We start from the raw sequence: 27,725 nt of genomic DNA on the forward strand, positions 1-27,725 counted from the left end.
CGAGATGAGAAAGTTATGAACTTCAATATTCAAATATAAACATGACGTAAAATATTAAAACTTATGTTGGTAATTATAATGAAAATAAAATTTTCAATTAGATCGACACAAGATTAGATTGAGATACTAAAATTATACTTTGTTTAAAGCGGTGGCAGGTTCAGGATTTTTTTTTTTAGGAGGATTAATAAAAAGATGAATCTTGGTTAAGAGATAAATATTGTGTTTTATGAGATTTCTTTATTACAAATATGTTCATAGTACTAGAAAAAAATAAAAGATAAACTATTAGTTCATTTGACATATTATTGATTCATAATACAATGAATATACTAATTATTGTTGTTAAGATGAAATCTTGAAAATCATCTATTATTTATAAATACAAGAAACATATTAATTATTGTTATTAAGTGAACTTTAATTATTATTACTTAGAATTCTTTTATCTGTTAGTTTGTCTTTACATTTTTCAATTCTTTTATTTTACAATTGATCAACTCAACTTTGACAACTATTGTTCTTTGTAATTGTATTAAGTGTGCGTTTGGATCTTGATTATAAATCAACTTATTACTTTTTCTTTTTTCTTACTATTTTGTGGATCTCTTTTTTTTTTTTTTTTTTTGAGAGAGTTTCAACTATAGCGTCCGCTTCCGATGATAACTCTTTATCATCAGACTAAAACACCAAATCAGTTTTTTAGTGTAGACTGGAGAATTAAACCTTATATCTCTTATTCAACCGTCAGAGACTTTACTAGTTGAGCTGAACGGAACCAACTTGTGGATCTCATGTGAGTCTTTACTTAGTTTATACTTTTAGCAAAAAATTAGATAAGTTGTTCTCAAATGAACACTAAGGTTGTTCTCAAAAAATGCCAAGATATTGGTAAGAGGATTATATTGAAGGTTATTTTAGTTGTGATTAAAAAAAATTAAGGTTAGTGTTCAAATTTTTATTTTGGGGGTCAAAGAAAAATAAAAATAAAAATAAAAATATTATATATATATATATATATATATATATTTACCAAGTTAGGGGGTTCATTTGAACCCTCGGGCTATGGCTGGCGCGGCCATTGGTTTAAAGAGATTCAAGCCTTTTATTATTGACAAGCCCATTAACCAATGCAACTGATATTTTCTTTGACCCATCTCCTTCAAGATACAATAAACTAACAATTTGATTATATGGCTATAGCACACTCAACAATAGTAGTTCAACCCAAAACTAGGGAAGGAATATATATATATATATATATATATATATATTTAGCCCAAAATCTCCCAAGTGTTTGAATATAGTGTGTATAAAATGTTGTGGATAAAGATGCAACGTAGGACATATGTCAGCTTCATAAGGTGCCACCCAACCCAATTTGGAGGATTCCTCCAAGCTGGTTTGCAAGCAAATTTTGTCCGAATGTTGCTCATATGCTATGATTGGTGTTGATAGGTGTATTTATAGGCCTCAAAACACATTAATTCGTCTTATGACTCGAAACAACTTAGCATTAGTAGTTTAGCTGAAAGCTCCTGCAAGGATAGCTCATATCTCCTCACCAAAAAAAAAAAAAAAAAAGGAAAAAAGAAAAAGAAATAAGAAATAAGGTTAGCTCATTAAGTCTTAAGTCTTAAGTGTTTAAGTATTATGTGTGTATGAAATGTTGTTAATGCGCTATGACTGATGCTCATGGGTGTGTTTATAGGAACATTGGGCCTCTCAATCCTATCAATCACACCACTTACACTAATACTCGCATTTCTTGCCACAAATGACAAAGGAAAAACCCTCTTCTTCTTTATTTTACCTCTTCACTCTTGGTCACAATGTATGACTTTATATTGCACCCAAAACTATCTCTAGTCAACGTCAAATAATTTAGCTTTGCAGTGTAATTGATTGATATTTTTTGATATTTCTAATAGAAACATTTAAGATTCAAATCCCTCCTCTTTTAACAATTGAATTATTCATACGAACAAAATTTCACTTGGAATCAGTGAATTTGCTGAGAAATCAGCTTTACCCATTTTGATCATCAACTATTATAATAGGAGTACAAATTTTTTATGACTCTATCCCACTTTGTGTTCTACTTTCTCCTCTACCAATCACACCTTACGATGCATTATTTTTTACTTTCTTTATATTATAACCAAAGCAATAATAATAATAATAATAATAATAATAATAATAATAAACAAACAAACAGATAATAATAATAATAATAATATCACAATCAATAGAGTATAAAATAGAACATAAAAAGTAAGACATGGGATTTTTATTCTTTACGGACAAATGGTGGCAATTCATATTGATAAGTGATATTCATGTAATATTGATGCAAGGGTATTAGAATACATAGCTCAACCCTAACTAGATTCATTTAATAATCGTGTCAAAATCACACAATCCTAACCAACCTATTTATTAAGTGGATTGACACAACACAACCCATTTAAACTGTTTTAGAGGACAATTTAAGAAAAATAAAGCAAAATGATTTTTTTTTCTTTCTTTATTTAGGGTAAAAAGGTTAAGGACTTTAGAGTTTCAATGAACTAACCATTGAAATTCTTTAATTAGTCAATTACATTGATGAGTTGATTTTATGTTAGATTAAAATATCATTATTTATATAAATTGAGTCATTTTGAGTTAATCGCGGATTAAGCAAATCAACATAGACTCGATCCATTTATTAATCATGTTAAAACATGACAACTTGCTTTTAACACAAATTCATTTACACTAAACAGTAACCCACAAAGAACTTACTATATTTATGGACCATATATATACAAAAATTACACCTAATGTAACTTTTACAGAGTTAAAAGTTACATCAATAACTTGAACTCATCTTTTATATATATATATATATATATATATATGAATGACAGGAAAAAAAATAATCCAATTATGAATGCACTGAATACCCAAATTGCAGTTTTAAAAAAAAATATTCTCCCTGCTGTAATCATGCTCATTCACGTACAACCCACGTAACCATGATCCAGCACAATACAACAGGGTTTGACTTGCCAATTTAAAAGAATGGAGCACTCCAGCAGTAGACTGAAAAAATCACTTTAAGCTATATTCGCCAGCATCATACATACAAAATGATAATTGGAAAAAAGAGCGAGTCAAAGGAGTAAACTTGTGCTAACTCACCAACAACCCCCCCGCCCCGCCGCCAAACAAAAAAAGAAAAAGAAAAAAATTACATATTAACTCTGATGACTTTAATTTGGATAACACATCTAAGAAACAAATCCTGCAATGGGAGTAATCTAATAATGGTTTTTCAATAAACTAATGCAAAAGAATAACACGGGTGAAAAGGGCTCGAGTCAAGCCCTAACTACATCTTCGGCTGGGATATCCTCTCCTAGTTCACATCCAATACATTGGCAAACACTCATGACAGTTCTTCAAAAATACAATTACGCCAGTTTACTGAGGGCGTGTACTATGGCCTAGTGCCCGTCCACATAGAAGAGCATTCGTTGGAATCGGATATTCATCTCTCCATGAATTTGCTGGGGAATAGACACGGAGATAGAATTGCTGGCCTAAATACTGGCGAGCCCAGTTCTCAGACCTTACATTCCACATTCCCACATTGTCCAAAGGCATGTAAATTGCAGTCCATGAGTTGGGATACACCTGTGATATGAACAAACATAGAAATGGAATTTCTTAATTACATACTTTCTATCGCTATGAGATGATATATATTTGAGTCTCATATGTTAAATTCCCAGAGCAAATCAATTACTAAAATGCAAGTAAAAGTAACAGAAGAGAAATTTTATTTTGAGAGGAAGCCATAAACCAAATGAACTCAGTAGCAATTTTCCTGAAAATGGCAAACCTACCTGAACAGTGCTACGAGAAATTGTGTCTCTTAAATTGTAACTCAGTCGGTTTGCAGATGACCACTGCCCTCCATCCATCCTGCACATCTCAAATTGATCATATCTTCAGAAATCTACAATATTGCTGTTGTACTAGCAGAAATAATAGGAAATAGAAAAATCCACATCTAAGTTTGCACTTTGCAACTTGCATACTTTTAATATCTCATATAATGGATGCGTGTGTGTGTTTGTGTGAGAGAGAGAGGGAATTTAGTGCAAAAACTGAGCAAGATAAACTTACCCTACAACAAAAAAGCTATGGCCATCTATGTGCCATGATTGCACAGTGTCTTCAGCATTCTCAAATACAATTTCAACATAACCTCTGAAATCAGCAGCCATGACAGAAGTCTGGAGATAACCACTTCCACCAGTGGGACCGTCTGAAACGCTTCCAAGGGAAAATATCCCTGAGATCTTGAAGTAGTCAGCAAGCTTAAGTGGCGTATCAGCTGGGATGAAAGAGACACCATTGACAGCATATCTCTGCTTGCCATTGATAATTGGAGCAGAGTTTGCGAGTCTTATTGTGCGTGTGGTGTTGATCATTCCATAATGGTAAGAACCTTGAGGATTAGGTCGTGGCCCACTTGCTGTGAGATTCCGTCTGGTATAATACATGACATAAAATAAGTAAGCTACCATCTAGCTATTACCGAAAGTTCAGGAAATAATATAGCATGTAATTGAGCAACAAAACCACATCAATACCATGCCATTTGACTAGGGGTGTACCCTTTGAGCTATAAGTTGAAACAGATCAGTTTGTTGATTTACATAGATCGTCTATTTGGAACATGCATAAGATCAGTTCCAATATTTCAATGAATTAACACCAGTTCAGTGATTTATAACATAAAAAGTGATGGCTCAATTTTTCATCCTATACAGCACTAGCACATATACAATCAGCTCCCAGATAGAATACAATAGTGAAGGTAGGTACCTGACAGATCGGGCTTGTTCAAGAGACCAATCGATCTGAGTTGTTGGCCCACCAGGGGGAGGGCCAGAAACACTCCCTGCGGAGTTACTGTAATGAAGAATGGAGGTTGTTGTGAGCACTTGGGAAGTAAAACGCGTTGACACAACAATGTAGTAATCTTGTGCTGGTTGATCAGCTGTAACTAATACAGAGTAGGATTGACCCAAATGGATGTCAAGGGAATCGTAAGTGTTCTGGAGTGAGTGGGTTCCTTCCACCTCTACCAATAACATTTTGTGCCCCTGAATTCTGAAATTAATCGAGGTTGTAAGCCCCACATTTGATATCCAGAACCTGTAAGTTTTACCTGGCCAACAAGTTGGATAAAAATTCTATAAATACCATAGCCATGTGCATAATAATTTCCAGCATTCCTGCTTATCACAATAAATTACCTTGATCAACATTGAATGTGAACCCATTTGAACCACGACCATTGATAAGAAGCCCATCAGGGAAGGGAAGATCACTCCCACCGTCTAAGATTGCTTTCAAATCCTGCAACATTCAATATAAGCTTATAAATATTTTTGGTAAGTAAAATGAAGGGATTAGTTAGAAGTCAATATAGACTTATGAATAAACACATATAACATGCTTCATATTCGCCCAGGTATTTATCAATCACTATTAGCCATCCTATCTTTAAATTTTTGCAAGATTAATACGCATTGCATAATAAGGTACTTACGATTTATTCTAAGCAAACTAACTTACAGTGTGATTTTGCTTGTACCAATCACCGGCCAAGATGGTATAATCTCCTGCAGGAGGTGGGAAAGGTACAGGAATGACTGAGCGGCTAGCAATTTGAAATCCACCATACCCTCCTGCAGCCTTGTGTAAGCCAAGGGAAGGGAAGTAGAAGTAGCTACCAATCTGATCCTTGACTTGGAGAACATAAGTGAAGTTCTTCCCAGGTGGGATGGGGCAGTTTGTACCATAGACTCCATCCTGCCAAGAGTTCCTTCTCTGCTGTATACCATTCCTAAACAAGAATCAAGTCCCTTAAGTGGCCTATTTACCCAATCATGATTCTTTTAAGATGATTAATCAGATGTTTAATTCTTTTACAATGCATAAACAACAATATATGGATAATCTTGTAGGCCTTGTTTTAACAAAGGCTATTAAATTAAATCTGAAGCAGATAGACAAAGTGGGCTTCTGATGTTAATTTTTGCAATAAACATCATAGACCAGGCCTAAAACTATTTCTATATGCCCTGTAGTAAGAAAAATCTTCAGGCTTATTTTATGCCTGCAATTCAACAGAAATGGACAAGACCTACCATTTACCTCCAATAGACAGTAATCAAGTGTTTTAAAAATTAATTCCATCAACAATGACTATATGTTCTAGAATATATTGTTAAAATTGCACAAATACACGTGGATCCCACAATAGATTTACATGGATCTCACTTAGGAGATATATAATAAGCCTCATGAAATTTAGAAAATATTATAACAGTAGATCTATCAGGGTAAGCCTCATGTACTTAAACGACATTGGTTTTGCACTTCAGATAAAAAAGCTAGGAGATTGCTGAATGTATCCGTAAAATGGGTTCGCAGAAAATGGACAGGAAAATACTTATGCTATAAAAAAGAAAAAGACAAGAAATTTAAATTTAGCACAAAGAACAAATCCACAATAATACAGACACACACAAGAAAGTGGAGGGAAAAAAGAAAAGAAAAGGCACTAACCAAGAGAGAAGAAATGGCTCGTCCAAGCTATTGAAGACACTAATAATCAAGTTATCATTGGTGACAGAGTCAATTTGAGGCCCTGGAAATTGCCCATTAATCAATATGCCCTGTCACGTTATCAAAAACACATACTTCATCAGTAACCATTTCAAACTCTTTGAGAGAATAGAAATGAGTAAAGGAAGGTACCTGTTGTTTCACTCCAAGAGGGTAGATATCACCATAGGTGACATTCCAGTTAAAGAACCTGTAAGGGTCTTCACCACTTGCACAGGCCACTAGCAAGAACACCAATATCAATGAACAAAAACTCTTACACTCTCCCATCTCTCACTCTCTCTAAAACCAAATGGGGTTCTTGATAAGAATGAAGAAATGGGACTGAAATGCACTAGGATGAGAAAACTTCAACAAAGAGATAACCAAATCTTTCTTTCTCTATTTCTTTCTTTACGTAAAGCTCCTACTTTCTCTCTCTCTCCAGTCTCTGTCTTCTTTTTCCTTTTTCTTTTGAGAGCTTTTTATCTCTTACAATGTCGGTGGTAAGAAAGAGCAAAAGGATTCTCAGAAGTGTTTAGATCTTCTTCTTGATGGGGTTTTATCATTTAATGTCCACTTTCTTTTGTATATATTGCAGCGAAAACTAATAAATGGTGTGTGGGCATAGTATGAGCTGTACTCGTTGCAGGTTGTACAGTATCTATTAAACAAAGCAAGAAACCGAGTGTCCTCTGTTTCCAAGTTCCAACCCCTATGTCGAAACCGCGTTCCTTGGTATTAATGATGTGGGAATGGAAGTGAGAGACAGTTTGAAAAAATGTATTTGAATGATTGATGCTGACTTTTTCTGACGTCGCTGGATTAAACTGTATATAATATGTATATATATATATATATATTTTTTTTTTTTCTGAACATGTAATAATTTAATTTTTATCCATTTTTTAATTTTAAATGTATAGAAAAATGCCAAAAATACTAGTTACTTACTCTTATAAAACTAATTTATTTAGTTTGTCAGAATATTAATAAATTTATTTATCCAAAAAAATGAATTTGACGGGGAAAAGATTTTAGCACCATCATAATTCATAACCAATTAAAAAAATATATTTGTAAGTCGCACGAGCTAAAGTTATTTTGGTGCAAACCTGTGAGCATTGGGGCAAACTTTCTAGGATAGGGAAGGGAACAAAAATGGAAAGAAATCAAAGGGAACATGATAAGAAAGAAAATCTCAAAAAATCTCATATTAGCTTATTTATCTCTTTCTCATAACAATTCTAAAAACCTTTTTAGATATGCTGTAAGTTTCTTTAAAAATTTTATCCACTCTCCTTGTATATGAGTTAAAAATACTCAATATTTAAAAAAAAATCATAATGATTCTAAAATAAGAATTAAAAATCAATTTCTCATAATTGTCAATGTTATATGATACGCGATAAGTATCAAGTATCGTAAAAGTGTATTAAATGCTTATGAATGATACAATACACAAGTGTATATTGTATAAATTGTATTGTATTGTATTGTAAAATTATACATGATGTATGATACATAAACGTGAGTCAAAATGAGTTTTATTATTAAAATTTGTGTTATTATTTGAGTCCAACTAGTTATTAGGTTCGTTTTTAACACAAAAATTATTGGGTTACTTATTTGAGCCTAATAAAATAATATGTCCATGTGCTTTTTCTTTTCTCCTACAAAAATAAAAGAAAAATAAGAGATAGTAGATGCATGATGTCAAAAATGTCAATGAATAAATAATTTCGCAAGATGAACATGATAACATTGACTTAGATGGAGTTGATTACACAAGCTAATGAATATGATAAAAACAAAAACTATTATTTTGGCTAATATGTCATGTTTTATTACTTTCGAGTTCAATCAATTTGAATGTGTATGTTATAAATAGGGGTGGCAAAATCTGACACTACCCACGAACCCGACACGATTAATCCGTTTTTAAACAGGTCATGAGTTAAGGCTAAACGAGCTCAGGTCATATTCATGTTGACACAGCTAATCTGTTTAATAAACAGGTCGGGTTCATGTTCAACATGCGAACCCATCTGACTCGTTTAACTTATAAATTTATTAGTTATTTTGATATTATTGCTTAATTTATGGTTGTAATTATATTTTGTTTTAGATATATGAGAATTGATAAAATTTATATAGGTTAGGTATAACCTATCAATCAAATAGATTATTAAATGAGTCATTTGTATTAACCTTTACATGACTTGTTAATTAAATGAGTTAAATATGACGGGTCAGGTCAACCTGTTTAATAAACAGGTTGTGTTCGGGTTGAAGATTCTTGACATGTTTACTAAACAGGTCAAGTTCAGATCAACCAATATAGCCGAATACACATGGCTCAACACGACAAGAACCCGATCCGCGAACACGAATTGTCACCCCTAAATATACATTAATTTGATTTATTAAGTTATCTTTGTTGAATATTATTACATAAGTAATGATTAAATTAGTCATTAGTTGAATATATTTTGAATTTATAATGAACATATATTTTACATGTATAATTTTTAAAAAAAAAAAATTTAATAGTGTCTATACATCTTATGATACATGATATATAAAAATAAAAAATCGATTCACAATACAATTCATGTTTTAACAACTATATTCTTTCCTATTTTGAAACTACATTTACTCCCTATCTTTTGGGAGAATGGTTCATTCCCTATTTCATTTTTTGTAATTGTTTTTTGTGGTTTGGTAACTGTGATAAAAAAGAAGAAGTGTTTGTTTGAAAAGTGAGAGAAATAATATAAATAAATAAAAAATAATATTTAAAAGAAATGAGGTTTAGAGTAAAAAATATGATGTTGGTGAAAATGAAAAATGATTAACTAAAATAGAAAAACTATATTTTTATCCAAATGAGTTGCCTCTAGGTTGTCCCCTATGGTCATTTAGCTTTGATACCAAATGTTAGGAACTCATGGGTAGAACTCATTTTCAAAAACCAACTTGCAAGGGGAGGATGTACAAGAGCTTATAAATACATGGTCAAGTTTACATTTAATCCGTGTGAGACGTTAGGATCGTAACAATTTACATGCTAGATAATATCTTGTTGATACAAAATGGCCAAAATCTAAAGCGTTGGATTATTATTATAATTTTTAAAATTTAACTATTTATTATTTTTTTAAAAGAAAAGATGCAATCACTTTTTTATGAAAATTTGTTGAGCTATTATAGCGAAACGAATTTCTTTCAGTTTTTGGGTTTGTGAGATTCGATGAGTTTGCTTGATTTTGGTTAATGGGTTGGTTTCTATGGGGAGAAATTTGTCTTCTTCTTTATTATTGTAATTATGTGAAGATTCCCATTTTCTTCTTCTTGGGCCTTTGTTATTATTTAGAGCTGAAATTGAATTTGTATAAATATTTTGTTTAACTTGACCATTCACTTGAATGAAGTTTACTAGGGCTGTAATCGGTTCGGTTCGGTCGGTTTTTTTTAATCAGGCCAACCGAAACCGAAATTTTCGGTTTGTGAAATTCCCAACCGAAACCGACCGAAATAGTTGAAAAACCGTCGGTTTCGGTTGATTTCAGTCGGTTTTCGGTTTCAGTCCACATCACAGACTCACAGTCACAAAAAGAAAAAAAACAACTCAACATCACATGGGGTTATCGATTTTTCAATAAGAAAATAACAACTCAAAATCACAATCACAGATTCACAGAAAATAGCATTGATTTAATATTAAACTTTAAACAAAACCCAAAATACAAAAAAGAGAGAGGGTTATCAAGAAATTAAAAAGAGAGGTGGTCACCGTGAGAATGAAAAGATCAAGCCACGTGGGGAGGCCGGCGTGTGAAGGCCGGCATATGGAGGCGGCAGCAGAGGCAGATTTGTGTGGAGTGGAGGCTGTGAGGCGTGACAGTGAATACGTGTGGGCTGTGGGGTATGTGGAGTAGCTATGGATGCCGGCGTGTGGAGGCCGGAGTGTGGAGGCCGGTGGCAGATGTCGACTGATGGAGGCTGGTGTGTGTGAGAGGGAGTGATGGAAGCTTTGTGTGAGTCTGTGAGAGAGAGTGATGGAGGCGTGAGGCGTGAGGGAGATGAGGGAGATGAAGGCGTGAGGGAGATGAGGGAGATGTGGAGTAGCTGTGGAGGCTGGCGTGTGGAGGCCGGAGTGTGGAGGCCGGTGGCAAATGTCGACTGATGGAGGCTGGTGTGTGTGAGAGGGAGTGATGGAAGCTTTGTGTGAGTCTGTGAGAGAGGGAGATGGAGGCGTGAGGGAGATGAGGGAGATGCCGTGTAAATGAAAGTGGGGTAGGTAGGGTAAAGGTAGGGTTTTTATTTTCTTTATTTTCAATCAGTTTTTGTTAAACTTAATTAGTTTAAATTGTTTAATTTTAGTTAGTTAATCTAACTTATCTAATGGGCAGTGGGCTAATGGGTAGTGGGCTTGAGTAATATTGGCAAAGCCAAGCCCATGTTTACAAACTTTATATTATATATTTAATATAAAATAATATATAATAATATATTTCGGTTCGGTTCGGTCGGTTCAAATTTGCAACCGAAAACCGAACCGAAATTTTCGGTTTTTATATAATAAAACCGAAACCGAACCGAACCGAAACCGAACCGAAATTTTTGCACCGGTTCGGTCGGTTTGAAGCGGTTTTTTTCGGTTCGTCGGTTTTTTGCACACCCCTAAAGTTTACAAAGAATTTCACTTACTCTATCAATCGGCAATGAATTTCGACAACATTCATCTAACGTACTCAGGTCGAGTGATAGATTGATCCTCAACCTATACCTAACCAATCCATGGACACCATACTAATCTCAACTTTTATTTAAGGATTGAAAATTTTGGGCAAAAGTGAAGAAATATGGAGTTTATTGGCCTACATAGTTGCCCATGAGAAGCATCATGGATTTTTAGCAGAGTATAAGCTTTGCCCCAATATTAAAGAGTAATGTAATATCCTAAATTATCATGAACCTTGTCTGAGATCGGCAGACATTTTTTTATTGACTTGTTGTCCTATGCTCTTTTCAACTTTTGAATAAATGTTGGATTCAAAGCCGGACAAAGAAAACGGCGTCATGTGCATCAATAATGAGTAACAAATCTTAATGGCCAAGGAAGACTTTGGCTCCAAACCTTATGAAAAAGCAAGTTAAATCCACCATCACCACGCAAGCCAGTGTTCAAAGCATATTTATTAGGTTATTCCTGACATACACTTTTTCTTCTCTTTCCCCTTTTTTTTTCTTTGATTAGAAAATATTACGCAGCAGCAACACAGATAATCTAAAGTCTAAACAATGAGACACAGATGTCGGTGTAAATGTGTAATGAGTTTGGTTTAATTAATAGCACCCAAGCATCTTATATCTTTTGCTAAGTACTAAATTGAAAAGGAGGGGTAGATAAGATTAAGTAAATGCATTGCAAAAGGAGTACTATAATCTCAAAGTAATTTGCCACTTAATATAAAGTTCATCTAATTATCTTCTTAACAATGTTAGACAACAAAAGATTCAACAACTGAACAACAATCTTGGTGTAAAAAATTTGGAATTGATTATGAATCATGTCAAAGATAGGTCATATCATTAATGAGACACATGATTGAAGACAAGCTTATTTTTCTTTTCGAAAATGTGTATTATAACTCATAATTGAACATTTATTTTTTGTTATTACATTCATTATATATATACAAACAAAGTTTGGCTATGGATTAGTTTGTAGTCAATTACTACAACTCTATTCAATATCTTTTTTATTGAATATAAATTATAACAAATCTACCATTAAATTACATTTTTTTTTCTTATATTCTCCATTCTTGCAATCTTTTCAGAAAATCAAAGATTAATAGTTATATAATCAATCACATGTTTAAAATTTTAAGTTTTTGTACTCTAAAATTATGTATAAAAAATAAATTTATGGATTGAAATGTAAATAAATTCAAGTATTAGCTATACAATCAAGTTTGTAACTAAAATTTACGTTTTTTTTTTTAAATTTAAATTAAAAAAAATTAATTATTACCTGTACCAATATGCAGATTGCAAAGTCTATCAATGGAGGGAAAAGTTATAGCTCATTAAGAGTTCGTTTAGGAATAACTTATTTAACTGAAATTGAAAACTTTTGCTGAAAGTACTGTAGATAAATCTAAAAAATAACTGAAATAGTACAGTAGGGCTCATGAATAGTACCAAAAAATATAATGAGATTTATGAATAATACTAAAAATAAACTATGTAGTAAAAAAAAGCTAACTTTTTAAAGCATGGCCAAATACACATTAAAAGTGGACCGGTGGCCGGTGCCCTTCATAGCAGGTCCAATCAATGCTGAAACTTGAAAATAAACGAGTTAGACCTAATCTTCCAGTTGTAACACAGTTCTGGATCTAATAAATGTCATAAATATCTACAAAAAAGAAAAAAAAAGAAAAAAGAAAGACTAAATTGATTGATAAAACGTTTTGAATGTTATAGGTTTAAAATATAATTGCCTTAAAATTTATGGAACTCAACAAAAAATTTAGGAATTTTAAATCTTTTTTGAAATTCCACTTATACTATTTTAGTATTTTTTATTTTTATTTAAAATTTTAATTAAATATATCTTGCTAAAAGGAAACAAAAAAGAGATCATATTAGATATTTTGTTTTTCATTTGTGTAAACTTAACTTAAACTCAAGAAGGGATACGTCTACAACATTTTCATAACAAATTTTATATGGTAAGTTTTTACTTATTTTAATTAAAATCCATCATTAAAATGATTTTTTTGCTAATAAGTAATTGTCAGTAACAACTTTTCATTTAACATTTGTTGTTAAAATATTATAAAAATGTTATGGACGTTGAACATAGCATTTCTCAACTCATATATGTTATTTTCAATGTGAATATAAAATCTAAAATTTTAATGTAGTTTTTGGTGATTTTTATTTTTATTTTCTATTGTTAACATTTTTATTCTCCTTAAAAAAAACGGTTTTATTTAAAAAAGTTTTCAAATTAATTGTAGTGGGGATTAAATAATGTGGCCCAATATGGACGGAGCAGAGCCCCTGCCCCGCTCAGCTCTACTTTAGTAACGTTACAGTATTTATTAGCTATTAGTACCTTCTGGCCTACATGTAATTAAGCCCGCACAGGGTCGCATCTGTTCTTGGGAGCCCAACCAAATATTGGACCACTGTGTTTTTTGCTTATATCAAGGGATTAGTGAATTACTAAACTACTGGATAAAGTTTCGGTTGCAAGGAAGGAAGCCCAATCTAATTGCACCATCTTTTCTTTTATCAATATATACAGTCTCATTCCATCAAATATATATATATATATATATATATACAGTCTCATTGAATAAGAAATAGGGTTAAATTTCTGTTTATACTAAAAATTGATTGTTGTCTTGGTATGATGATAAATAATTATCATCAAGAGTGGACGTTTTATATATATTAACACCACCAAAATGAAATACAAGAGTTTAATTACAACCTCAAAAAGATCTCATTGTCATTATCAAAAAAAAAAAAAAAAAAAAACCTAATAAACAAAAATATTTTATCGCACTTTGAATTTCAATGAAAATCACTTGTAATTAGAGGTGTACAGCGAACATGCCAAACCACCAAAATCAACTCGATCTAACCCAACTCAGTAAGTTGGGTTGGTTTTTAAGAGTTGGTAGGTTGGGTTGAGTTGTGAATTTTTTTTTTTTTTTTTTTTTTTTTTTTTTTTTTTTTTTTTTTTTTTTTTTTACTGTGTGTCAGGTTGGGTTTGAGTCATAAGATTCACAAATTCATCTAACTTGACCTGACCCAACCCAACTATATTTAATATATATTTAAAATTTTAAAAATATATTATACGATTTTTTTATTTACTTTTTTGCTTCTTTTCCTAAATAAAATCCAAACCCTAAGTTCTCCTCATATAGTTTGTGTTGGTTTGGTATTATATTCAGGATTATTTGAATCTAAATTTGCTCTTATTTGTGGTAGTGTTATAAACTTCTAATACTCAATTTAATAATAATAGTAATTAAAAAAAATGTCCAACTTGATTTACATGGGTTGGGTTGGACCCCTGTGATGGGTTGAGTTAGGTTTAATTTTTTTAACTCACTATAATGAGTTGGGTTGAAAAACCCCCTCAACTCGACCCATGTACATTCCTACTTGTAACTTCAACTAGTTGGGAAATTACCCAAGTGCTTTAGGGGCCACTGACACTTTTTTTCATCTATTTTAAGTCTCTAATGAAAGGAGATATTATTCACTTATACTAGAGGAGTCTTCCCTCCTCTCAATGGGAGTGTGGATCATACCATAAGTTCCACACAAGAACCCACATCTCTCTCTCTCTCCTAAATATCCATTTTTGATATTAAACCTGATAATATTTTTTTTTTTTTTTTTCAAATTGAAGAAGAGTAATGCTTATTTTGCACACACTATTTAATGAAAAAAAGTGAGTAAAAGTATGCAATAGCAAATTACTCATTGTAAAATATTCTACGACTTCATATTGAATGTGGGATTCCAACTAAATCACCTCCTCGACTAGTTAGTTACAACTACTTGAATCAGATGCACATATTAAATGTTTTAAATATGTTAACGGCTTAGGTTAGGACCACAAAAGGCGTGGGCTTGGAGCAGCGAAATTAGCATCGAGTCTAGTTGCATTGAAGGGGAATCATGACTTTGGCATGTGATACACCCACCCAAATGACTGATTACAAGAATTTATGACAATTCCTGTCACTTTAGCTCAAGCATCACAGATCCAAGCAATAGATGTTGAATAGAATTTCCTTTTGACCCAAAAAAAAAAAAATGTTGAATAGAATTGTACTTAATACTTATTATCTTGGACTTGCGACAAAATGCGTCACTTTTCTCATGGATTAATAATTTAATATAAATCACCCTTTACACCACGTTGTTGTACCTTCCAATAAAAATAAAAAAAATGTTCACGCCTGTCACTCATGTTTTGTTTTTTATTTTTATTTTTTCAGTTTTTGGGTAGATAGTGAGTAAGAATGGGAAGGAGGGTAGGTGAGATGTGTGAAAGTTCTTTTGAGGCCTCAAAGTGAACGGCTTAAAGATAAGCTTACGGTACTCTACTAGCCACCAATAGAACAAAGTTTCAAGCTTGTAAGCATCTCCATTTTTATTTTTAGTTTCTTTTTGAGCCATGCTGAAATTCCCAGTTAGCTATTTTGTTTCAACTCTTATTTTGTAGAAGGAAACAGACAATACATAGGCATAGAAAGTGCTGATAATAGAAGGCAGTTAAAGCTAGAGAGAGAGAGAGAGAGAGAGCAAAGAGAAAGAAAGATGGGCGTGGTGAAGGAGGCAATAGGAGATGCCTTATTGACATCCTTGTGGGTGTTCAGCACACCATTGATGGGAGTTCTTACTACTATCATAGCTACATACCTTGGTGTTCAAGCCAATCCATTGGCAGGCTTATTCATCACCACCAACATCGCCACCATTCTTGTGTTGTCTTTCAGCATAATTGGCGCAGCCTTGGGTGGTGCTAGCTTCAATCCATCCACTACTCTCTCGTTCTACACAGCAGGTCTTAAACCTAAATCCTCTCTTATCTCCCTGGCCGCTCGCTTTCCGGCTCAGGCGGCTGGTGGAGTGGGTGGTGCCAAGGCTATACTACAATTGATGCCAAGCCAATACAAGCCCAGGCTAAAGGGACCTTTTTTGCGAGTGGACTTGCATACTGGAGCCATAGCAGAGGGGGTGTTGACTTTTCTGATTAACTTTACTATCCTTTTTATTGTGATCCGGGGTCCTAAAAACCCACTTTTGAAGGTGTGGTTGATTGCTGTGGCTACAATGGGTTTGGTTGTTGCAGGGTCTGGTTATACAGGGCCTTCCATGAATCCAGCCAACGCCTTTGGCTGGGCATTTGTGAACGATCGACATAACACTTGGGAACATTTTTATGTTTATTGGATTTGTCCCTTCGCTGGATCAGCTTTGGCTGCTGGGATCTTTCGATTTCTCTTTCTGTCACCAGTCAAGCAGAAGAAAGCCTGAAGATACAAAATTTGTATGAGCTCTTGTCAAATGTCTTAAGAGCTTAATTCCTTATCTTATCTTTTCTTTTCTTCTTTTCAGCTTTAGTAGCTTTATAGCTTAAGAAACAGTGATATGATATGTCAACTAAGGAGTATATATGTTATGCTTCCAAAGAAATGGGATTATGCTGGAACTGAAGAAGATGTGAAAGCGTACAGGGCAATTTGAATGTTTGAGCTAGCTTGATTCAGTGGACAGCATGCGTGGGTTGGTTTGGCTGCTCATAGGTAATCAGGACTACAGGGAACTAGGAGTAAATCGTCCCAGTCATGTAAGTTGCCATATGGGAATTCGAGGCATCCAAACAAGCAATTCTGTAATATGAATCTTCTCCTTAATATAAAACTGTTCCATGGGCTTTACATAGTGCATCTAGCATTCAGAACTATTGCTTACCTGCATTTTTTAGTCCATTTTGTGGAATTCTTTTCCAACTGCATTCCTTTAATTTGTGCTGATTTAGACTTGGGGATAATCAGTATTCTTCTATTTTAAGGTCGTACCCGTTCACAAAAACAGGTCGGGTTTTAGTGTAATGGCAAGTGACACCTTGGATTGAGTCTTGAAATTAGCCTTATAAAAAAAAAAAAAAAATATATATATATATATATATATTGAAAATAAGTAAGACTGCTTATCCATCACATCTCCACGACCATGTAGTAAATTAGGTCCGTTTGGTTGGGGTGTTTCGATAATGTTATTTGTATTTTTTTGAAATATGTGTGGATGAAAAAATGTATAAAAATGTGTAATATTGTTTAAAAACTGAAAACATATGTTTAAGATACTCTACTAAACAAACCTGGTATTGTGAGAATCATGTGCACTGGGTCTCCCAATTTATTTTATTTTATTTTATTTTTTTGAAAAGGCTAATTTATATTCTCAAACCCGTAATATGCCGCTTTTATTTTGTAAACCATATTTTTAAGTGTCTTCAAATCCAGGCTCATCACCGTTAATTTGGAGATTAATTCACAATCAAATCAAATAATGGATGAGAGGCTGGGGTGTAGGATAAAATTTGCACAGAAAATTTTCGATATAATTTTTCTAACTCTCGCAAAAGATTGAGATTGAGGATTAATATAGTTGACAATTGAAAAGGGAAAAGGGGAAATTCTATTCAATCAAAAAGGGGAAAAGCAAAATTATATTCGAGTTTGGAAAAAGCACACGAAACGTAGCCAAGAAAAGGCATACAATATACAATAATATATATCATAAACATTAAAATTAAAACTTGGAAGTCTTTCTCACCATTGAAGAAAAGAAAACTCACAATATTCTAGTACATGAAACTTCTAATTTTAACAAGCATATTCTTGTTTAAGATACGATAGGATGAGTAAATTCATCACTACCACTACAATTAATTAATGCTCCCTATGTTTGCCTTCCACTATTTAGTTTTGTGAAAACACAAGGACAAAGGGGCAGATAGACTTTTGGACCATGTTTACAGTCTGCAATTCACGATCACAAAAGGTTACAAACTTGAAGTTGTAAAGGGGAACTCTTCTTATTGTAAGTACAAGAACATAGGATCATTACCAAGCACATTGCAGCAAAAGCAGCACTTAAATGGATGCATCTCACTGCTGCTCAGTGATTCTAGTTCTGTACAAGAAGATCAATGGAAGCCATTCTCAAAAGACCGTCAAATGATCCAATTCCATAGCCTTATATAGGCCACACTCCTTAGCCTGATCCGTTTCCTCCCACCACCACATCCCTTCCTTCTCATACCCAAATGAATTATATCCATGAAAAGGAATACTGTTAAATAGCACATTTATGGCTAGAAGGAAGCTCCAGTATTCTTGGTTTTCCACATCTGCCACTGCATTCGACTTCAACAATATGCCAATCTCACCATCTCTTCCTTCAAATGAAGGGTCTACTTGAATAACCGGAGTGCCTTCTGTAGTTTCCGAGGACTGATATTCTTTTAGGCCAGTGATCCCAGCATCAAATAACCATGCTTCCATCAAAGTGACATCCTCAGCTCCACTGCACAACCAGATGTAGGTTCCATGTTAAATTAGTGACAAAGGCATTGTGACAAAAGTTCATAAATTATTCTAGAAATACTGAATAATAGACAAAGGCATAGTGACAAAATTCACAAACATTACGTTATATCAAGAAAATTGTGTGTTATTTTTCCTTTTACTTTTTATCCCATCAATATCATTATTTTCTTGAAAACTATTGGTACTTTTGTACTCTGCAGCATTGTTGTTACTTGTTAGGACAACAATAGCAGAAGTTAAGTGATGCATGCAGGCTGGTCAACAATATGTAGCTTACGCATTATGAAAAACAAAATTTATATATTAGCTATCAGTTAATGTGTAATGACTCTCTCTTTTTAGCAAATCCGAGCTCCTTCGATTTCCTATTCTTTTGCTTTTGTTTATATGCACCAGATACTTGTGTCCAAAGTTCTGGCTTATTAACAATGTTTAATAATTTATAAATTCGTGCTGATATGAACCCTTTATTCCTTACTATTCAATGCCGTACTGAAAATTTTCTCTCCACCAATAATATCTTGTACCTATTACCTTATCCATTATATTTTATTGATTAAATTTGAAATTGAAAAATTCACATTTGGGTGAGATGTCAAACATATTAACTATGAACAGTTGCAGTTTCAGGAATTTTGTTTGGGGGTAATTAAAAAATTTTAATCAAAAAAGAACTTGAATATATTGAGTTATCGACAAAAAAAAAAAAAAAAAAAAAAAAAAATGAAGTTTTATGATTTTCTTCTACAAATTTTCAAATTTTGAATTGTTATATGATAATTCATTATGAGTATCTATTACCAATGTGGGTAGCTATGAGTCTATGAGTATTTTATTTTGTTAAGTTTATCTAACATTTTTATTTTTATGTAGTTGTTATTATCTATTTGTTATTGTTTTTATAAAAATATTTTAAACTAAATGACTAAACTAAACTCATTAGCTTTGTATTAATTATTGACGCATACAACCACATTTATTCATATATAAAATTATACATTATGTGTCTACTTAACCAATCAAATGCTTGGACAAACACTAATTAACTTTACAATTTTTTTCTTAAATTTTACTAACTTTATAACAAAAAGTTATTATAACATGATAATAATATACACATATGTAAGAAACCATCTCTATTTCCTAATTATTAAATTATATAAACTTATATTATATTTATATTATACACACAAACGTCCACACACATCATAATTCACACAAATAGCATTATAACAAAAAGTAATGTACATAATCAATATTAGACACACTCACACATAATATAAATTTATAAAAAAAAGTGACACTTACAATTCACAAACACCTACTCTATATTCTTAGAGTTGGAAATACTTATAATAAGGATGTGCAAAATTTAAGTCAGGGTGTGTAAAAATATTTTTAAAAATAAATTAAAGTATTAAACTAAAAAAAAAAAAATTTATATATATAATTTTTTTTTTTTTTTTTTTTTTTTTTAGTGCGGGTTCATTTGAACCCCTTGAATATATAGAGTAGCGTCGCCCCGGACTATGAACGAGTACTAACTAATAAGAATGGAAGTTTACAGATGAATTAATGTATCATGCTAATAGAGTAGACCTTCCATCAATCCAGTGCACTAGAGTAGTTGATGTGATATGAAGCGATGAATCAAAAGTGGTCCAATGTATTGAGACAAGGAAAAACCGATTCAGACAAGGAAAGCAGTTTCCAGCCTCTCATCCTCTCGCCTGGTACTCGGTCTGACCCCTTACAGCTCAACCAAGTCGCCGCCTTTGAGTTCTCGGCGGCAGCCACTGAGGAGTCCGACCAGCCAGCTTCTAGCGAGAATGATGGAAGATCTTGTGCCCAGGTTGTCGGAGAGAGTTGTCATACCGATGAGCATATGGTGCCAGATGAGAGAGTTCAATTCCAAGCTCAGTCTGTGGATTGCGAAGATGGAAGCCTTGCCGGTGAGCAGTTGGTGTCCGATGATGGTAGTCTGGCCGGTGACCATATGGTGTCCGATGAGGGAGGTGGTGCCGCCCCTTTCCTCTAAAGGTTCCAGTTTGTTTCTCCTATTGTCCACCATGAATTTTGTTATCTGGAACAGTAGAGGTGCCTTGAAGCCTAATTTTCAGGGTCATATCCGTAGTCTAGTTCATGAGTATAATCCAGCTATCTTTGTGGTTATGGAGACAAAATTGGGAGGTGATAGAGCTAAGGCAATTACTGATAGGTTGCCTTTTGATGGTGCCATCCACACAAACACCATCGGGTACTCTGGAGGGCTGTGGCTTATGTGGAATTCTGATTTTGTGGAGGTGGAGTTACTTGCGATGACAGAGCAGGAAATTCACGTTGAAGTTCAGGTACGAAGCACTAAATTCACTTGGTTATTTTCTGCCATCTATGCTAGTCCTAGGAGTGAGGAAAGAAATATTTTGTGGGAAAATTTAGCTAAAGTTGCAGAATTACATAAGTTGCCGTGGGTTATGGCTGGTGATTTTAATGAGCCGTTAGTTGATGAGGACAAATATGGGGGTAGAGGTGTTAGCATCAATCGTTCTCTGGCCTTTAAAGATTGTCTTGATAGATGTAGTATGGTGGATATGGGTTTTTCGGGTCCTAGATATACTTGGACCAACAAGAGAGACTTTAGTAACTTGATTCTTGAAAGAATTGACAGATACTTCATGAACCCAGAGTGGTGCGTCATGTATCCTAATGCCAGAGTAACACATCTCCCTAGGTGTCACTCTGACCACTGCCCTGTTCTCATGGAAGCTCTGCCAGCCAGTACAGTCAAGCTCAATAGGCCGTTTAGATTTCAAGAATTTTGGCTCTCCGACATATCCTTTCCCACTATTGTGTCCAATGCTTGGAATGGTAATAGGGACTTAGAGGAGTCCATTGACCATTTCTCTAAGGATGCAGCAGCGTGGAATAGAAACCACTTTGGGAACATTCATCAGAAAAAGAGAAGGATTTTGGCTAGAATTCATGGGGCCCAGAAGGCTCTGTCCACCAATCCTAGCCCTTCTCTTGTTTGTCTTGAGAACCAGCTTCTTGGTGAGTTAGATAATATTCTAGATCAAGAGCGTGACCTCTGGTTATTGAAGTCTAGGCTGAATTGGATGATCCATGGGGACAGAAACACCTCTTTCTATCACGTTTCTACTCTTGCTCGGAGGAAAAGAAATCACATTGCGGCAGTCAAAGATGAGAGGGAGTTGTGGATTACTGAGGAAAGGGAGGTTATGGAGTATTTTAGGGCTGGTTTCCGGAATTTATACACTACTTCCCAAGAGTCCGTCTCTTGGAATACCCCTGGTCTAAGTCAATGGCATGTTCAGCTGTCAGAGGAGGATAAGCAGCTTATTGATACCATGGTTTCTACTGAAGAAATCAAGGAGGCTCTCTGGTCCATGAAACCTTACAAGGCCCCGGGTCCAGATGGGCTACATGTTGGGTTCTTTCAAAGGTTCTGGCTCTTAGTTGGGGATTCAGTGAGGAAAGAGGTCGAAAAAGCTTTCTTAGATAGGGAAGTTCCCGAGTATCTCAATAACACTCATATTGTTCTCATTCCCAAGATTCAAGGCCCGGAAACTATTGGGAATTACCGACCAATCAGCTTATGTAATTCAGTTTACAAAATCATCTCCAAGATTTTAGTTTCCAGGATCAGACCTCACTTGGACAAGCTTGTCTCCCCTTACCAAACTGCTTTCGTTCCAGGCAGGAGAGGTGTTGATAATGCTATCATTGTCTAAGAATTAATCCACACCATTGGTAGAACTAAAGGTAGTAGAGGGACCATGGCCATCAAGATTGATCTAGAAAAAGCCTATGACAGAATTGAATGGAGCTTTATCAGAGAGATGCTCACTTTATTTAATTTCCCGGAGAACCTCATTAAGCTTATCATGAGTTGCGTGTCCTCTGTGTCCACTTCCCTTCTCTTGAATGGTGGAAGTCTCGACCCTTTCCTTCCCTCGAGAGGTATTAGGCAAGGCGACCCCCTCTCTCCTTACCTCTTCATATTATGCATGGAGTTTCTTGGCCATCTAATTGAGGAAAAATGTGCTGCTAAGTTATGGACCCCTGTTAAAGCTTCCCGAAGTGGTCCAGCTTTCTCCCATCTCTTTTTTGCAGACGATTTGGTTCTTTTTGCCAGTGCAACTCCAGAAAATTGTACTATCATCAGTTCTGTACTCCAAGATTTTTGTATTAAATCTGGGCATAAAGTTAGTGAAGCAAAGTCCTGTGTTTTCTTTTCTCCCAATGTTGACGTGGATCAAAGAGATGCTTTATCTAGCTTGTTGGGCTTCAGTGCAACCACCAATCTTGGCAAATATTTGGGGTTTCCTTTAAAGCATCCAGGGAGACAAAGGCATGATTTTGGAGCCATTTTGGATAGGGTTAAAAAGAAGCTTGCTGGTTGGAAGGCCAACATGCTCTCTATGGCAGGTAGAATGGTTCTTATTCAAGCTTCGACTTCAGCTATCCCGAGCTATGTTATGCAAAGTAATTTGTTACCCAACAAAATTCTTAGCGGAATAGACAGAGTTAATAGAAATTTCCTGTGGGGGTCTTCAGATCACATAAAGAAAATGCATTGGGTTAACTGGAACACAGTAACCAAGGCCAAAGATTTAGGTGGTTTGGGGCTGCAATCTGCAAGAGGGAGAAACACGGCTCTCCTAGCTAAACTCAATTGGAGATTTCATGTTGAGAAGGAAGCGCATTGGGCCAAAGTCCTCAGATTCAAATATGGCTCTAGGCAGCGGATAAATTCTAGAAATGAGTCAAGGCTTCCTAGCTCCTCTACTTGGAAGGGGTTAAAAAAAGGGGAAGCTATCTTCAAAAGAGGGGTTAAATGGGTGCCAGGCTATGAGAGTAATATCAATTTTTGGGAGGATTGTTGGCTTAATAGAGGTACCATCAGATCTAACATTCAAGGCCCCCTCCCTCAAGGTTCGGCCAGCCTTACTTTGAAGGATCTTCGTGCTCCTTATGGGTGGAATTGGGCTGCCATCCCTTTTGACATTCCCCCAGGAATTAAAGCTGACATTCAAGCGGTTCCTATGCCGATAGTTGCTAGAAATAGTGATAAACTGGCTTGGAAGTTCTCTGCTAAAGGAAGTTTTGATATGAAGAGTGCTTATCTGCTTGCCACAGATCAAATGGAAGCTGAATCCTTCTCGGGCTCTTGGATTTGGAATCTCAAAGCCTTGCCCAGAATCCAAATGTTCATTTGGAGGTGTATGCACAATAGCATTGGTGTTAAGGAGTGCTTAGCTAAAAGAGGTATCCCTCTAGACATTTCTTGTCCCTTATGCTTAGAGCAACCTGAATCTATCTCCCATGCCCTTCGTGACTGTCGCCTTGTGAAGCCGGTGTGGCAACAGCTGGGGTCTTATAGCTATAATCCTAATTTCTTCTCTCAAGATTTAAATAATTGGCTGTCTTCTAACTGTAAGTCTTCTCACCTTGTCAAAGGTATTCCCTGGCACTCCCTTTTCTCGTTTGCCATATGGTCTCTATGGAAGCAGAGGAATCTAGTTGTCTTCAATAACAAAAAAGTTAACCCAAATATCTCCACTCTGATTCTTAGACAAGCAATGGAGTTTGTTCATTGTGTTATCCAGCCAAGGTGCAGTAGCCGAATGATTATTAGACAAATCAAATGGGAAAAGCCAAACACAGGATGGGTCAAGCTCAATACCGATGGGTCAGCAGATATTACAGCAGGGACTGCTGGAGGAGGAGGGTTAATTAGAGATGATCAAGGCAGCTGGATCATGGGTTTCACTAGAAGAATTGGTAAAACGGATAGCTTCCTTGCTGAAACTTGGGCTTTGCGTGATGGTCTCCTCCTGTGTAATCAACTTAATCTTAATGCTGTCATGGTTGAACTTGATGCTAAAGCTTTGGTTGATGCTCTTCAGAATCCTTCTTATGCTAATACTATAGTCTCCTCGCTTTTTGATGATTGTAGACATCTTGTTGCTCAAATTCCTCATATTTGTATTAAGCATATCTATCGTGAAGCTAATAGATGTGCTGATCGCTTAGCTTATTTAGGTAGCTGTCAAGCAGATGATTTTATTTCTTATTCTTGTCCGCCTGTGGACTTGCTGCCTCTTGTTGCGGCTGATTGCCAAGATATGGTTGTAAACAGGCGTTGTCCTGATCCTTTGTTTTCTCGTTAGTCTTTAATGAAATTCCTTTTGATCAAAAAAAAAAAAAAAAAAAAAAAAAAAAAAAAAAATGTGATAGAAAACTGACACGTTGTTAATTTTGGACATGTTATGTTCAACACTCAAATATATGGACGGCTTCTGTCCGTATATTTGAGTGTTATATATATATATATATATATATATATTTGACAAATTCACATTTGGGTGAGACGCCAAACATGTTAACTATGAACAAGTAGTAACTAATAAGAATGGAAGTTTATAGATGAATTAATGTATCACGCTGACAGTATAGACCTTTCATCTAATGCACTAGAGCAGTTGATGAGACAAGAGATTGACACGTTGCTAATTTTGGACGTATTATGTTTAGTACTTAAATGTATGGATGGAAGGCAAACACGTTTATATATATATATATATATATATATATATAGACACACACACTACTACATTCAAAAGGATGTATTATATCTCAATTTTTAAAAATCGAACCAGACCGACCAGTTGAACCGAGAATCGAAGACCAATCCTGTCTGAAAAAATGCTTAAACTTGGTGAATAACTGGAAAATCAGTCAAAAATTGATTAAAACCAAGAACCGGAGGCAAATCCGGTTTTGTCCCTAGTTCGATTTTTTAAAACCATGTATCTCATCTTTTTTTTTTTTTTTTTTTATGAATAAAATAACATGTAGTAACTAATAAGAATGGAAGTTTATAGACGAATTAAAGCATCATGGCAATAGGGTAGACCTCCAGGGCAAGGTCATCCAATGCACTGCAGCAATTGATGGGAGAGGAGATTGACACGTGACTAATTTTGAAAAAGTGTCATGTCCGGTACTTAAATGCACGGGACAGATGCCAAACATGTTTATATGGATATATACTATATCTCTTTTTTCTTGAATAAACTAACATGGCTTCACAATTAGGAAGAAGAAATAAATTCTTCGATATCAACTGAAGAAAGCCTCAAGATTGACTACTTGGAGGCATACTAATAAGCATATTCACAAAGAAAAGGACATAATAAACATACCTTAAAGTTACAGTAGCATCATCTCCGGCTTTTTCAATCTCTAGGGGAGAAGCTCCTTGAAGATCTTTAGCCAGCTTATCAGTATGATCATTTTTGGGACATTCATCAACCTTCTCAACCATCACTACAAAATATCATATAAAAAGAAAACCATAGTGCAATTTAATCAGACCCCACATAAATAATGTTCGTATCGCGCTCTTTAAATTCCATGAAGAATCAAACATACCAGGAGTAGCCAATGTGGTTGCTAGAGGAGCTGTTAGCTCGCTCCTCTTAGGCTCTACATGAATGGGGTTCATCCAATATCTTCCTTCGCTAGTACCTGTCAAAGTTACTCCAAAAAGTAATGAAACTAAATGTATGCGAAAGCCAATTTGTAGAGCTGAATTAGAGGGGACGAAATGGGGTATTATACTAATAACATGTAGGCCAATCATAATATTTATGCATATAATTAAGACCACCATGAAATTCGAAAAATCATTATAATGATCATCACCAACAACAACAACAAACACAAAGAAAAACTAATTAATTGGTTTTGTTTAGATTGAGAAAATAGTTTCTGTAAGAAACTGAATCTTTTTTTTTTTTTTTTTTTATAAAATTTTTATTACTTGAAACCCTTTTATCATGAGTTTTTAAAGAAAGAATAATATCTCTTTGCTGGATTTGGAAACAAACAAAAAAACAAAAACCCTTCTGCAATGAAGCTTTGTTCCACTTTAATAAATAAAAAAATAAGGCTACCCCTCGTAAAAAATTTTAAGGAAAAAAAAAAGCCAAAAACCAAAAACTTAGGCAACTAAATATTACACTGTATATATATATATATATATATATATATTATGCATCAGGACAATAACCAAGTGTATGATCAGTAAGAACATAAACAAGTAAAAGGAAAAAGAATGAAAAAGAAGAAAAAAGAAAAATACCATTTAGCTGAGAGATTGCAGAAGATGAAGAAGATGAACCAAGTGTGAAAGAAGAGGCAGCAACAGACAATGACATAAAAGAAGGAATTCTAGCTAGCAAAGCACGCTTCTCTCTCTGTCACTGTCATTCTTTCTTTGTGTGTCTCGTGGGTTAAATAACTATTCAGGTGGGAGGGAGAGTAGTGGTATTGTTAGGTTCGTTGAACCTAGACACTTCCCTGGGATGGTACGAATCCTATTAACAGTACTTTGAGACTTGAGAGTCATAGGACACGGGGATATGTCCAAGCATGCACAGATGCACTACTCTCTCCTCGTAAGCCAGCTTCATTGTTCCCCAACCTCTTTTTATAAAGAAGAATAAATAAAGTCTTCAATGTTGGATGGTCAAGATCACTCAACATCTCAACAAGTATTTTATTTTATTTTTTCATTTTTTTTCAAGGCAATTTGTACCCTAATTCCAATCAGATTAAAATTTGCAAAATGTCTGGTGTAACAATTTTCTTGTTTCTTGACAGGAACAGGAAGCATGTGTGTAAATTTTTATTGTTTAATTGGGATTCCTATTAAATAATGTATCTCCAGGTTGGCACTCTAATTTCTTAACAATTATTTGAAAAATATTCTCTCTATCTCACTAATTTCATTGTTAAGATTTTTGTTTTTGCATTTAATAGTGTGCACACTCATTCATCATTATACCTTTAAATCGA

The 27,725-nt window shown here is 34.5% G+C and overlaps 3 protein-coding genes across 3 annotated transcripts; 1 reads left to right on the forward strand and 2 right to left on the reverse strand.

Moving 5' to 3' along the window:
- Positions 1-3,083: 3,083 nt before the first annotated feature.
- LOC126695338 (L-ascorbate oxidase homolog) lies at positions 3,084-7,277 on the reverse strand. The gene is made up of 8 exons (XM_050392043.1): positions 6,826-7,277; positions 6,634-6,743; positions 5,638-5,908; positions 5,316-5,418; positions 4,882-5,227; positions 4,177-4,542; positions 3,894-3,972; positions 3,084-3,681 (listed from the first exon to the last, which is right to left on the reverse strand). The coding sequence occupies exons 1-8, from the start codon at positions 6,961-6,963 to the stop codon at positions 3,469-3,471; spliced, it is 1,626 nt and encodes a 541-aa protein (XP_050248000.1). The 5' UTR covers positions 6,964-7,277; the 3' UTR covers positions 3,084-3,468.
- An 8,447-nt stretch (positions 7,278-15,724) lies between these two features.
- On the forward strand, positions 15,725-17,171 carry LOC126695339 (aquaporin SIP1-1-like). The gene has a single exon (XM_050392044.1). The coding sequence runs from the start codon at positions 16,039-16,041 to the stop codon at positions 16,756-16,758; it is 720 nt and encodes a 239-aa protein (XP_050248001.1). The 5' UTR covers positions 15,725-16,038; the 3' UTR covers positions 16,759-17,171.
- An 828-nt stretch (positions 17,172-17,999) lies between these two features.
- LOC126695340 (5'-adenylylsulfate reductase 1, chloroplastic-like) lies at positions 18,000-27,293 on the reverse strand. Its single transcript, XM_050392045.1, has 4 exons — positions 27,010-27,293; positions 26,298-26,393; positions 26,069-26,192; positions 18,000-18,816 (listed from the first exon to the last, which is right to left on the reverse strand). The coding sequence occupies exons 1-4, from the start codon at positions 27,083-27,085 to the stop codon at positions 18,453-18,455; spliced, it is 660 nt and encodes a 219-aa protein (XP_050248002.1). The 5' UTR covers positions 27,086-27,293; the 3' UTR covers positions 18,000-18,452.
- Positions 27,294-27,725: the final 432 nt, after the last annotated feature.

Source organism: Quercus robur, chromosome 8, assembly GCF_932294415.1.
Source record: "Quercus robur chromosome 8, dhQueRobu3.1, whole genome shotgun sequence".
Classification (NCBI taxonomy): Eukaryota; Viridiplantae; Streptophyta; class Magnoliopsida; order Fagales; family Fagaceae; genus Quercus; species Quercus robur.